General features: G+C 40.0%; 2 protein-coding genes across 2 annotated transcripts; one reads left to right on the top strand and one right to left on the bottom strand.

Annotated features, from left to right (window-relative positions):
- LOC109839744 (defensin D2-like) lies at positions 910 to 1,358 on the top strand. Its single transcript, XM_020408252.1, has one exon. It carries the CDS (start codon positions 1,023 to 1,025, stop codon positions 1,233 to 1,235), a length of 213 nt encoding a protein of 70 aa, XP_020263841.1. The 5' UTR covers positions 910 to 1,022; the 3' UTR covers positions 1,236 to 1,358.
- Positions 2,270 to 8,005, bottom strand: LOC109836682 (adenylate kinase 1, chloroplastic-like). The gene is made up of 4 exons (XM_020404658.1): positions 7,647 to 8,005; positions 5,351 to 5,491; positions 3,058 to 3,330; positions 2,270 to 2,772 (listed from the first exon to the last, which is right to left on the bottom strand). The coding sequence occupies exons 1-4, from the start codon at positions 7,950 to 7,952 to the stop codon at positions 2,623 to 2,625; spliced, it is 870 nt and encodes a 289-aa protein (XP_020260247.1). The 5' UTR covers positions 7,953 to 8,005; the 3' UTR covers positions 2,270 to 2,622.

Here is a 13,535-nt window from a genome sequence, read left to right as displayed (position 1 = left end):
CTTTTTAATTTTTAATTATTTAGATAAAAAGAATAATACACATAAATAATATAATTTATATTATTTTTATAATAAATAATAATTACACATAAATATATGTGCTAATTCATAATAAATTTATATTATTTTTATAATAAATAATAATACAACATAAAGTAATATTTTAATAATATATTTTATAATAATAAATTTATGTTGTATTATAATAAAAAAATTTACACATAAATTTATGAAAGTAATATTTTAACTTGATTAAGCATTATTTTTATATTTACATTTTATTCATAAAATATATTATTATAATTAACTATATGTAATGTATTATATAATTATATAATACATAATTTGTTAAATATTTTAAATAGATAAAAATTTTCGAAGATAAGAATCATAAAAGGAATATTCTTTTTGATATAAAATTTGGTGTAATGGGTTAGAGATGAAATAGTGATTTGGTGTAAAAACTATACTAATTTAGTGTAAAAACTACACTATTTTGGATTTTTGGGTTGGAGATAATCTTAGATCTCTATCCTCTCGCCCCAATCTCAACCATCTAGCGAATTTAGAGGAACTACGAAGCCCAAAGTTTTACGAGTAAGCAAATGGACTGGGACACCCTCCACTAAAAAAATAGTAACAACCCCTAAAACTCCAATCTTTTCTGATCACTTTCACCCTAAAATTGACGATTTACCCAGTTGATAAGAGTTTCCTTATTAAAAAAGTTTAATATTTGACCATAAGGATCATTTTCATATTTCCACGTCTAATTCCAAATTTAGACGCTCAAGGGTGCTGCTTCATGTATCTAGCATGATCAAGATCCAACCAAATTGGTTACTCCCAAGTCTCCCATCACAATCTCATTACCTTTTTTCCCTTCCCTTCATTGATCTGGAACTTTTGCATATCAGGGCATTTATTTTAGAAATTTGGTTCATGTGCAATCAACCCCATCTATAAGTTGGGATATCTCCTCCTCAAAGGAAAATGTGCTTATTAAAACCGGGAGAACAAACATGAAGGTTTCTCTCACTCTCCTCCTCCTTGTTTCCCTCCTTTTCGCCGCCGCTTCTAACGTCGAAGGAAGAATGTGTGAGACTCCAAGCACCCAATTCAATGGACTCTGTGTAAGTGACGGCAACTGCGCCAATGTCTGCAAAGGTGAGGGCTTTCCTGACGGTGACTGCAAGGGCATTCGCCGCCGCTGTATGTGTCGCATGCCCTGCTAGCTGCCTCAAGACTCTGGTTCCGATAAGCTACCACTATTACTCTTATGTATCCACCCCTATCAAAGTCTGTAACACGATGTACGTGCAATAAAAGGCAAGGGAAACTTGGTTTCTTTCATCTGACGTGACAAAAATAAAATCTTGTTTCGAAATCGTCAATTACTTCAATTATACAGGGAACATAACAATCCATGCATAACAAAATGTGTACCTGCTATGTAAAGTGCCGTTTAAAGGGACAAATTCATCAAGATATCTGCAAGATCATAAGTAGTGACGATCAGCTAGAACTAAGTTCTGATCTTTCTGTTTCTCGGCTACATCTCATGTTCGGGACATTTCTCAAGTGGTGGCACCCTGAAGATGGGAATTAATCAAAAGAGCTTCTACTACAAAGGTACCAATCACCTTAATCATCACGAAATATCTAAAAATAATAATTGTCGCCGCGTTACCCTTATCTACTTGATGTTTGTGTGTATTTCAAAGGAGTTCCCTCTCAACCTTCTCATATCCAATATTTCCAAGTTCTATGCAAGATGCATCACTCATCTATGTCCCTGCAAACTCGTTATGGACCAAGGAAATAAGTTGTAGAGCACGTCAGTAATGACATTATATCTCAATGCTTAATGTTCTCCTTCATCAATCCTCCATGAATCTCAATGCCTCTTAGCCACCCCCCCCCCCCCCCCCCCCCCAACTATGCTGATAACAAGGAACAACTAAACAGTTTGTTTACTCGTCACCAGCCTACTACCATGTTCAGGATTTAAATCTACATAGTACTCCAAATGTGACAATAGAATGAACTCAGTTGGATAAGCTTTGACATCAGAAATTTATCTAGAGTAAGCACAAGGAACAGAAAAGTAAACAGAATAGCACATTATAACGTAGGATACATAAGAAAATCATTCATTTCAAAAGAATACAAGTATCTTACTAACAAAGACATGATGACTGTCATAATTTTGGTTCTCCTCATTCATTTCAAAAGAATACAAGTATCTTACTAACAAAGACATGATGACTGTCATAATTTTGGTTCTCCAAATAGAAAAAAACCTCATAGAAAACAGGAAAAAAGAAGTCACCTCATGTGCTTTTGTGACTGAAGAGGAAGAACAATTATGTAAAGCACCTATCTCCATGCCATCACAATAAGCAATTAAAAAATATCATTTCACCTTTAGTAATTGAGATGTACTACTTACCCTACTACTGTCAAAAATGTTACTCAAACATCCAGGGAGGACCTAAACCAATTGAAGTCTCTCTTAATTGGCGGGCTGTTTATGAGATGTTATTACAAGAATTGATGTAATCGTAAGTTATGCGGGTCGATAATGCGCATGAATAGGCCTCACCTAGTTCATGTTTCATTTCATGCAACTGCAGATTTCTTCTCATCTTCATGATATTCATCAAGATTCAAAACTTCCAGTAGCTTCGGCCATGACTCTGGGATTCCGCCTGGTAAATCAAACTCCAAAAGCTTCCCTCGACCACGATAGAAATCCTCCACTGGCTGGCTCTGCAGAGACCAAGAGTTTCTTTTCAAAATCTAGTATATTACCAGTAGAAGTGATTTGATGAATTACACATAAATATGTGTTATGTCTTCATCCTAATAAATAGGTCCAAATACAGAAAATTGTTTCATAAAAATGGAAAGAAATGTGGTCGAATCCAAACTTAAATACAAACAATCAGTCGTCAACGCAGTGATGAAAATTCAGTCAATGATGCTCATGGAAAAGTGTTTGTGTTAGGGAAGCAAAACTACTGTGAAGAATTTTCAAAAAGTGCACAATCATACCATGTCATTATATATACGCAGACGTTCCTTCACCACCTCTTCTGTATCATCAGCTCGAGTAATAAGCTTCGAAGTGCAATGTGCAGGAGGCAAGAGCGGGGCCATACTCATGGCAGGTTTTCCATTCTCCTCCTTAGCATTGATAGAAGCAACATTAAAGTTACCTCCACATTGGCTGCATATCCTTCTCCCAAGACATTTCTCAAGCAACACATCTTCCCGAAGCTTGAGGTTAATTACTAGGTCGATATCAGTTGTTCCCTCCAATATCACCTGAGAAACACAAAACAAGCAGGCAGCAAGATAAGAAAAATAATGAATTTCTGAGCTTGAAAACAAATGGAACAAATAAAATGACACTACCAATCAGCACAAAACCTGATACTTCAACCAATGTTTTCTTAAAAATAAGTGAGGACGCTGAAAACAGTCTTGAGAAGGAAGGATATCTGAACCCGTTATTTGAATGGTGTGTATGAATATTATAAGAGATGACTAAAGTATGGTTTACCATGAGTAACAATATAAGATCTTTCATTTACTGCTAACATTATTTTCATAGATTTTTAAGCACGTAAGATGGCAGAGGCCTCCTTTGCCCAGAAAACGCCTAGACATGAATGATCGAATAAGAAAAGGCCTAAAATGAATAACTTGAGATTGAGCAAAGTGTGTAAACTTTCAAAAATAAACTTAACAAGTTTTATTGTATTCGACGATTGTAATGTCAGATAACTAAAAAAGGTAATATGAAACTCAACATTTAAGAGTAAAAAGTTCACCAAGGATATGTGCCCAATCCACACAATTAAAAGAAGTAATACTCATCTGCTTCATCTCGACATTCCGTAAATGAGCCCAGGGCTCTTTCAATCTGCTTGATGGCTCTTCGATGGAGTTACTTCAATTTTGAATTGTACAAAAATCCACACTCATAAACACTTGACCGATAACAGAAACTGATCAATAGATCTGATGTTTCTGTTGTCCCTCCTAGACGATGAAAAATAAAGGGAAGGTTGGTGTATTCAAGAAGATAACATACTCACACAATGTCCTTTAAATAATCATAGTTCATCAACGTTTGGGATGTAATATGGTTTCAAAGAACCAGTGCATGTAATTGCTCGTTCTGCTGAAATTGTAACCATGGGTACTGATGTGAAAATGGAAACAACTACGGAGGCAACTAAAATTTTCATTACTCCAACTAGACTGAGTATTAAGCGGGTAGGATGACACCATGTTTGGTGTCACTGTGTCAAGCATATCCAATGCATCAGCTAGTGGAAATAGTGCCTACTATAAGCTCCACGCGCAGGTGCTTTAGATTGTGGATGTTTATTCTATTGAAAGCATCAACATAAGCCGAAAAAAGAAAGCTGATTTCACTTCAAGTAAGTACATTACTCTGTCATTAGAAGGAAAGGAACGCATCCACTGATGTTTTAAGTATTAAGTCTTTGACTAGTCCACTTCAACATCCTCTCTAGATTAGTCTATACTCAATCTTCAGGTTCGGGTCAAAGCTGACTAGTAATTGCTTAAAATTGGTGTTTTTGGCACTGGAAAGAAGCAATAAAGTGAATAAACTATTATGAGATGTTAGAAAGTGAGAATGATACTGTTGATCCAAGGAATTCTGTAAAGGAACACGACGAATTAACAAACTTAGGGAAAAACATTAAAATTCTTTTAGACTTCCAAGTATTGTGCATGACTTATGTACCACAGACACTTCAATTATGAAACCATGTCGTGTCAGACTCACATCATGCACAATATTTCTGTTTTGTATATAGTTCTAAGAACATTTGAATAGTCATATCATGAAGTGTCTCCATGCGGATTTTGATGCCAATATTATGTCAGTGCAAAATGGCATGATCAACACCTAGTACCATATGTTTTAAATGACTCCAAGAAGCAATATTTTAATTTTAAAAGTAACACGATAAGCAGTAGCTACAAATTAACTAAGTGATAAAACTTGATAAATATTTCTTAGTCCGATGGACCAACATATAAATTACAACCCAATACCAGTAACAACCGCAAGATGAAACTAAGCAAATGCAGTTAAATCCCCCAAATTATGAGTTCAGCACATAGCAATAAATCTAAATTCGAGTTATGTTGTCATGTTGCTACAAAGGCCAGAGTAGAAAGTAAGAACACAAATACCAATATACCAGAATTGAGTGAAAGGAACAATAAATATATCTTAGTGTCCACTCAGCAATAAAAAAGAGAGGAAAATGTTCCCATGCTTCTTAAAAATTCAATTCCTTACTGCTTGTCTTATCGTTCGAGGAAAACCATCAAGAATGAACCCAGACTCGCCCTTGGCTTCTCCATTCTCAAGGCGCTTGGACAACAGATTTATTATAATTTCATCAGATACCAACTTCCCCTGATTTACAATATCTTTCAGCTGCAAAGAAGTGAAATTGATGAAGATTAGACATCAGATATAACAATCTGCTCCTTGCTCAGGAAAACTTGTAGTTCTAAACATAGTTTTTAATGTTATAAAGAGGGGTGTCCTTCAGAACCTCAATGATTTGAAGATACTAAAAAACAAATAGATCATCTTATATTAGCAGGCTAATAGCGAGATCCTGCAATGCCGCATCCAATTGTAAAACTTGGGGCATCCATAAAAGTTTACATGCTCCTTTTCTTTAAATGCCTAGATAAGAAAATTAAAGACAATATATGTAGAAACGTCTATTAGAGAAGTCATCAGGAAGTTGAATCAATTTGGTTTTTTCCATTGTCATAGATCAAGGAGAGCAGTGCAGACTCGTCAAGCACTTATAGGTTAGTTAGGCTGAATTACTCACATTTCATCAAGTATTAACAGCCTAAAGTCATCTGACTCGTATCTTATCCATCTGTTCATTTCATAGTTTACTCAGAGATCAACCTCGTTAAATGGTACAATGATAACATAGCGCTTTCTGCCACAATTGATGGCTTGTCAATTTAATTCATAAGGACAAAGATAAACACATTCATATGCAAACTTTGATCTCCATAAAAGCGATAATTAGATGAAGAGACACCTAAAAACAATTCTCTTAGTCACTCCAAAGCCCAGATGGTCCTGAAGTTAACAGAGGCAAACTAAGTTTCCAGCAACCAGCTTATAATGGAGTCTCAAGCCCTCCACTGTTATGAGTCCTGGGATACTATACAACTGAGCTGCCAAAAATAAAAGCCACTCCATGGACAATAACAAGTTCCTACAAATCTCCTTTTATTTCGCTCTTCCAACTACTTACTTGTGACGGAACAGTCTAATTGCATGAATTTAATCTATTTAGGAAAAGTTTTTTCACCACACCTGCCCTCTAATTTCCTTTTCCTTTTTGACAGTTGATCAAGACAAAGTCGGCAAGCACCTCCTAAGTATGTCTTATGTTTAAGGAAGTTCTCAAATGACATTGTTTCTTTTACATAAATATTTTCAAGCATGGAAATGATAGTGTCACCCAGCATTATTACACTCAAATGTCCAGGATGGAACTCCCCCAAAAACCCTTACTTGATTATCAGGAAATTGTTTGTCAACTATAAAGTCAATGTTCCATACTGCTCACCCGAAGAAACTCCATACTCTTGTATAAATTTTCTCCAACAGAAGTGAGCTGTTCTGACATAAGGGATTCATTGATCCATTTCCGTGGAGATATGCCCTATATCCTTTTTATTGTTGGTTTACCACAAGGTGCATCCCCCAATGTTATCAATTATCCTTCCACCATCTACATAACTCAGATAAAGGGAGGACAATGACACGATGGGAGATAATACAGAATCAATCAAGGTACCACAATCTCCCAACATCAAGAGATTCAAGACCTAGCCCTTCCATATATCTATCCCACACTCTCTCTGATCAATGTGATCCAAACTCTCTTCTACAAGCCGCCCATTTAGTGGTAGCACATATTGGTCAATTTAGTCAACTTACCAAAGCATCTCCTAAGCTTTTCAAGAAGGCGATCCTATCTTTCCTTAATGTATGCAGTCAAAAATTCACACTTCAATGCACAAGAAGCTCCGAATATTGCTCCTGATGCAAGACTAACAGCCCAAACCTTACGTGTTCAGCATCTCCCAGCCCGACCCGGCTACAAGGCCTTATGTGAACACTGGTGCGGGGCAGGGTTTCATTCATGATGAAGGAAAATACGTAGCCACCATTTCACTTGCTTTTCTTGAGATTTCTTGTGTTTTCCTCTTGGCTTTCCCCCCTCTCGAGGCTTCCCTTTTAAGGCTAGTGGTTTCTTTAGGCAAATACGAAGTAAACAGTCTTCATATGATAGGGTGCTTTGTTCATTTTCTTTTGAGTAGTTGTTTGTAATTTTTTTTTTTTTTTTGTAAGTTCAGTGCTCAGAAATGAAAGCCAAAGATGCTGGTTTGCATCAGCACAAGTATTTGTTGGAAAATAAAGCATGATTACAATGTAAGGCTAGCTACATATAGAAAATTTTAATCTTTTTCGTTTATTTCACAAAAACCTAAAACATGGAAGCAAATTTAAACACAAAGATACGAAATTTCGAGAGGATGTTGATTACTTGTTGGGCGAGGGGACCAGAAGAGGTAAGCTCCTCGCGAACGAGATCGCCAGTGGCAATGTGAGGAACGCCGAGGAGATTCGAGAGTCTGCTGGCGTAAGTTCCTTTTCCAACGCCAGGACAACCCAAAAACACCCACTGAACTCCTCGATCCTTCGATTCCTCTCCCTTTGAAGCGGAGAATCTGCGGGGATCTGAATTAGTTGGTGATGATGATAGAGATGATAAGAATCTCGAGGCGATGGCGGATGAAGAAGGAGAAGATGGAGATCTCAGTACGCGGTTGAGGACCGCCGCCATCGCCATGGATTTGGATCACGAGCAGAGCAGCGGATTGCTGGAGAAAGAGGGTGGAAGAGGGGGGCGGCTTTGGGTTTTTGAGACCGATGCGGTCACGTGTTTCGTGCGTGTTAGGGTTGGTTCGGTTGTCTTTGGAAGTAGATAACGAACTGGGTTTGACTTTGCCCTAATGAGGAAATTTTTGTGACGTAACGTCGGGATGTTATTAGGACAAATTTTCAAAACCAACCTATTTCAGCATTTAATTGGAAAAAAAAACCCGTTTCAGTTTTATTTAGAGAAACCGACCTGGTTTCAGCACTGTCGCTGAAACCAGGTCGGTTTCTCTAAAAAAACTTACGAAACTACATCGCTTTTGAACTTTGTTAACATGCACAGGACGACTGGTCGTCGCCTCTGAGCGATCCAAAGTTGAATGTTTAAATCCACCCCCTTGCGGGTGTGGAGTTTTCAGAGGTCCTAAACGAGAGTGAACTGGTATTCTCTCGTTTTGGACTTGTGCAGTTCTGACAGGAGGGTGTTTACGACCCCCTGCATATGAAACCATTAATGGTTTATTTGCCGGACATGGTTGTTCCTTGACTGGGGCTTTGCCTCGATCATCAACTGAAGGACCAAGGCGATCTGCCATTGTTATCTTGAACTTGGACAAATCTGGGCTAACCCAGGGTTCTACTGGTGTTGCAGTAGACGGGCCCGGAACAGATGCTTGTGGTGTCTTTGGCATCCAGACTTTACGATTCTTCGGTGACTTTTCAGACACTGTCTCTTTCTTGGTTCCTTGCGCTTGTTGACGAAGAGCGCGAGTTTGGGCAGCCTTCGCCTTACGCCTTTGTATCCGTTCCTTGAGGGTTGAACGGGCCCTTTTGACGAGAGTCCACTCCTCCGTCGTAAGTTTTGCAGAAATACAATTATTTTGCCGTTGGGGCAATTGAACCGCTTTCTGTTTCCTCGACTCTAGGTCCGCATAGTAATGGACCCCGTCGGTTTGTTGCATGGCCTTAGCCAGTTGTCGAGCACGGCGCTGACGCTGTCTCTGACGAGCCCTCTTCGTCAGCACCGGCGAGCTATTCGTCATCGACTCCTTAAGGGATGTGGAGGCGTTTGGAGCAGGTATGTTGCAGATGGGTTCCTTAGCAGCAATTGAGTAGGAACCTTCACCTGCGGCCTCTTTGGGCATTGCAGACTTGAAAGTTTTCGAAATCTTCCTATATTTGCGAGACGAGGAAGATTTCGCGGATGAGGATGATAAATACTCCTCAAACTTCGCCTGATCGAATTCGTATTCGATCTCTTCATTGATGATGATCTTGATCGGTTGCGACACCGCGGTCTCGGCAGCGAGACCGCTGGCTCCCACTGTGGTCGCCAGCTTGTTTGGTTCAAAAGTCGCTGCTGTGGAATTCATTATAACTTTGTTCGATTACAACAAATTCGAAAGAATAATCTTTTTATAAGACTTTTTCTACACAACAAAACAAAAATTACAACTCTTGAGAAACAAACACGAAAATCGTCTATCAATTCTCGTTTTCGTGGGACTTTGCCTGTGCCGGGAACGCTTTGGTTCGTGGACCGCCGATTCACAGATCGTGAAGAGGGGGCTTATGATTCTAACTTCGTTATCGAAGTAGAAATTGAAACGATATCTTATCGAAGTAAGATAGTCGTTCTTCTTAAAATCAAGTCGAAGCTTAATTTCAAGGCGTTGCAAGAAAAGAACTCAAATCTCTGCTCTCTCTGCTCTGGAATGCTCTAACAAATGCTCGATCCTCGTCAGAAGTGACCCTAGGGGGGTATTTATAGCCTCAAGGGTCAGTAACTGCAAAAACTTAACAATCGAAGAAGTCAGTACGGCGAGACAGTGTTTACTGTCTCGCTGGTCGAGACAGCGTTTGCTGTCTCGACCCGCGAGACAGTAAATTTGCTGTCTCGCTCAGCGAGACAGTAAATGCTGTCTCGGAAATGGCAGTTTCTCGCTGTAACTGTTCTCCCACGTTTCAAACTCCGTTATTTTGGCAGTTATCCACGTGATTTTCGCCCACGATGTTTCCCACGTCCCTTGGCAGTTAATGGACACGTGTAGGGCAGTTACAAATGTAGTTTTGACTATTTCAACACTATCTCGCTGGCGAGACAGCAAAGACTGTCTCGCTGGCGAGACAGTTCATACTTGTTTTGATTTTTCCAAAACAGTATGAAATCCCTGTCTCGCTGGCGAGACAGCAAATACTGTCTCGCTGGCGAGACAGCAAAGCCTGTCTCGCTGGCGAGACAGCAAAGCCTGTCTCGCTGGCGAGACAGTTCATACTTGTTTTGATTTTTCCAAAACAGTATGAAATCCTTTCTTGTGAATTTTTGAGTGATCTTCTCTATGCTTGGGATATCTATTAGCATTTTTTGACGCCTACAGATACCCCCTCCAAAGTATTCCAGACTCATTCTTTTATAGAGGAGCATGGGATACTTTGGATAAGATAGAATTTACTTACGATCCCTTCAATGCTTGGCTGAATAGATCGTATGGAAGGACTTGTAAATGGCTTCAATGTTTGACCTCTTCTGCTGTTAGTCTATTCAGTTCTTCGTAGAATAGCTAATGTTCTCCCGGCGTCGCGTTTATCGCTTGACCGTTGTCGAGATCTTGAATTGAAGTTGATACTTGCTCTTGTGAATTCAGCTTTTACCACTGAATTGGTATATCCGTTGAGAATTCCTCATGTTATCCTTAAGAATATTCAAATTAATATTCTCCAGAAACTTCCTATTGAGGGTGGGAATACAGTTTAGACTCGTGTACCCATTGGAGTAATCCACTGTTCCATAGTGCAAAACAGAAAAGTTTACTGTCTCGTTTGACGAGACAGAGTTTTCTGTCTCGCTGGGCGAGACAGTGTTTTCTGTCTCGCTCGGCGAGACAGTGTTGTCTGTCTCGCTCAGCGAGACAGAGTTTCCTGTCTCGCCCGAGACAGTGTTTTCTGTCTCGCTGAGCGAGACAGTGAGTATAAAAGTCGGACTTAGGGTTTTTTTCACGTCGGTTTTTTGCGATTTCCAGACGATTTCTTGGGCGATTTTCGACCAGTTTTTTCCTATTTCTTCTCCTCTTTGTTGCCGACTTGGGTGGTGCTCTTGTTTGGGAAGATTGCACTCGGATTTTAAAGGTTTGTTCATCCCCTTTTCTTTAAAATTTTGATTTCCTTCAACTGTGACTGTGCATGCATCATTTCGGTTGTATTTGTCCTATTTTTTGTCGATTTCATGTTCAAGATCTTAACTTTCCTCTTGGATTTCAATGTAGATCACATACTCATCATGTCGCCGCGTAGAGCTCGAGGGACCCGAGGCCAGCCACCTGTTCAGAGCCCTGAGGAGGCTGCCCCTGCTGCGATCTCACGTGGAGGTATATTTCTTTCACCTTTTCACGAATTTAAATACTGTATTTCGTCAATTCCATATATATGTTCCTGTATTTGCTTGCAGATCCTCGTTTGTATCCTTTGAGGTACCTTCGAGAAGAGCCGGTATCCTCCTTTGAGGGGATCGACGCTTAAAAGTGTTTGTTTTGTTTTGACAAAACACACTTCATAATACACAGGGGCGATTTCATATCATCCCACATGTATTAAAAGGTTTTGGTATGCCGTTATAATGTCCGCATATCTCCTTTATACATGTGGGGGATAGAAAATCGTCACACCTGTTATAGGATAGCGACTATATCTCATGGAGTAAGATATACCGCTTTTCTCTAAAATTTTAGGACTATACTTACACCATTTGTGTGTATGTTTCTTTTATCAGTCCGATTCCCTTCCTCCATCTTTAATGCTGATGCGGTTACGGGTCAGAGTAGCGTGACCCATTCTTATTATGAGGGAATTCCGTTAATTGCATCATCTCCCCAGTTTAAATCTGATTATAGCGGAAGTGATAGAGAATTAATCCAGCGAGGTAGTTGTCGTGTTCTACGACGATTAATCACAGATGCATCCTTGATCTCGGAGGAAGACTCGAATCAATGCATAAGGAAGCCGGATTTCTTGTTTGGTGATTTGGTGAAAGATCCGAAGATTGCTTTCTGCCAGCCTGCGCAATGGTTGTACCAGAATGGGTCCTCATTCTTATATCTGCCTTTTATCCCCCGGGATCACTCACTATTAATGTTCAGGAATCTATCAGTTGGACGTGAGATGTTCTGGAAGTTGACTGAAAATCACGAGCGTATTCATTGTGGTTTTATTGGGAAGGAAGCCAACCCAGGCTCCAGTGAAAGAGCTCATGTGCGGGGGCTTCATCCGGGTATCTTAGGACAAGATAATATACCTCAGAATGAGAAGATAGTGCAAGCCAACACCGTGAAGAACCGGTTAGCGGCAGCGGGCAAAAGATTACCCAAAGAGACTTTTAGATGCTATGGATGGGTCCATTATTCTGGGGACAAATGGTGGTGGACCAGGATGACCCGCTATGTGTTAAACCGCTTTGGACGAGAGTTAGCAGAATTAGGGTTAGATGTCCCGATTCGTGCCACCATGCATGGCCTACAGAGTAGTGTAGGTCATTTCCTCTGTTTGTTTGAGATCTATAACCCGGACACTAATACATTCTTTACCAAGAACGGGGAACTCGGATTACCACTGCATGAAATGATGCAGGTGTCTGGTTTGCCTATGGGCGATGTTCCCTATCAAGAGTTCTTTCCAACTAGCAATCAGCTGAACAAGATGAAAGATAGCTCAACTGTGACTCATGATACTTTATGGGAATTGACTTGCCATTATCATATAGCCATGGCCGAGATGGAGCCCAAAGCTAGAAAGAAATCTCCTCAGGTCAGCTTAAAACAATTCGCTGACTACCTCTTCAAGAACCTGGATGTCCGTTCGGCAGATGTGTGCGGATTGTCTCCTTTGAGTACAAATGAAATTAACCGTCTGTTAGAGAAAACCAACGCGCAGTCTTATACTTCGCGCTCAGAAGATGGATTTTTGCACGGCACTAAGTTCCGCTCTTATCTGTGGCAAGCTGGTGTTCCGATTAGCCCTACTGCTCTGCTGGCGGGTTTTCTAGCCTTATGGTTAAAGAGATGTGTAGTTCCCCATCAATCCGCAGATGCGATGCTAATGGAAGTATTGTATCCGACCGTCCAGCTGGCTACAGGTCGCAAATTATCTTTGCTTCCCGCTATGGTGGCCGATATTCATAGTGGATTGCGGCAACTAATCTCCGCGTTTACTCAGGAGAAAAAGAAACCTTCCGCCAGCCTGTCCATTCCGAAGTTGGAGCTACCCTACACTTATCTGATGACTTGGTTAGTACTTCACCGACCAGATTTAATGGAATCTCCTGAGACGGCGAATTCTAGCATTCCTTTGTTGCAGAGTCTCGAGAATTGCAAATGGATCAGGCATCGAGAACCCGACATAACGAGGCAGTTTAAAATTCACAAGTGTTGGGAATTCTTCCCCTGCTTCCCTCAATTCTCCGGTACCTACAATACTACTTTAGTAGATGCTAAAAACCCAAGGCAGAATCGCACTATCTTGGATGTCGGGTGCTTCAGATGGTTGATGAATATTCGACCTGGAT

The sequence above is a fragment of the Asparagus officinalis genome, chromosome 4 (genome assembly GCF_001876935.1).
Source record: "Asparagus officinalis chromosome 4, Aspof.V1, whole genome shotgun sequence".
Classification (NCBI taxonomy): Eukaryota; Viridiplantae; Streptophyta; class Magnoliopsida; order Asparagales; family Asparagaceae; genus Asparagus; species Asparagus officinalis.
The sequence above is the reverse complement of the archived record's forward strand: the minus strand, read 5'-3'. Positions and strand labels throughout refer to the sequence as shown.

Excerpts from the sequence above, each read along its gene's own strand:
- LOC109839744 (XM_020408252.1), top strand. The coding sequence starts at position 1,023 with ATGAAGGTTTCTCTCACTCTCCTCCTCCTTGTTTCCCTCCTTTTCGCC.
- LOC109836682 (XM_020404658.1), bottom strand. The coding sequence starts at position 7,952 with ATGGCGATGGCGGCGGTCCTCAACCGCGTACTGAGATCTCCATCTTCT. Across the intron at positions 5,492-7,646 it reads CTGGTCCCCTCGCCCAACAA|CTGAAAGATATTGTAAATCA; the intron begins GTAATCAACATC and ends ACTTCTTTGCAG. Across the intron at positions 2,773-3,057 it reads TGCGTATATATAATGACATG|AGCCAGCCAGTGGAGGATTT; the intron begins GTATGATTGTGC and ends TGGTCTCTGCAG.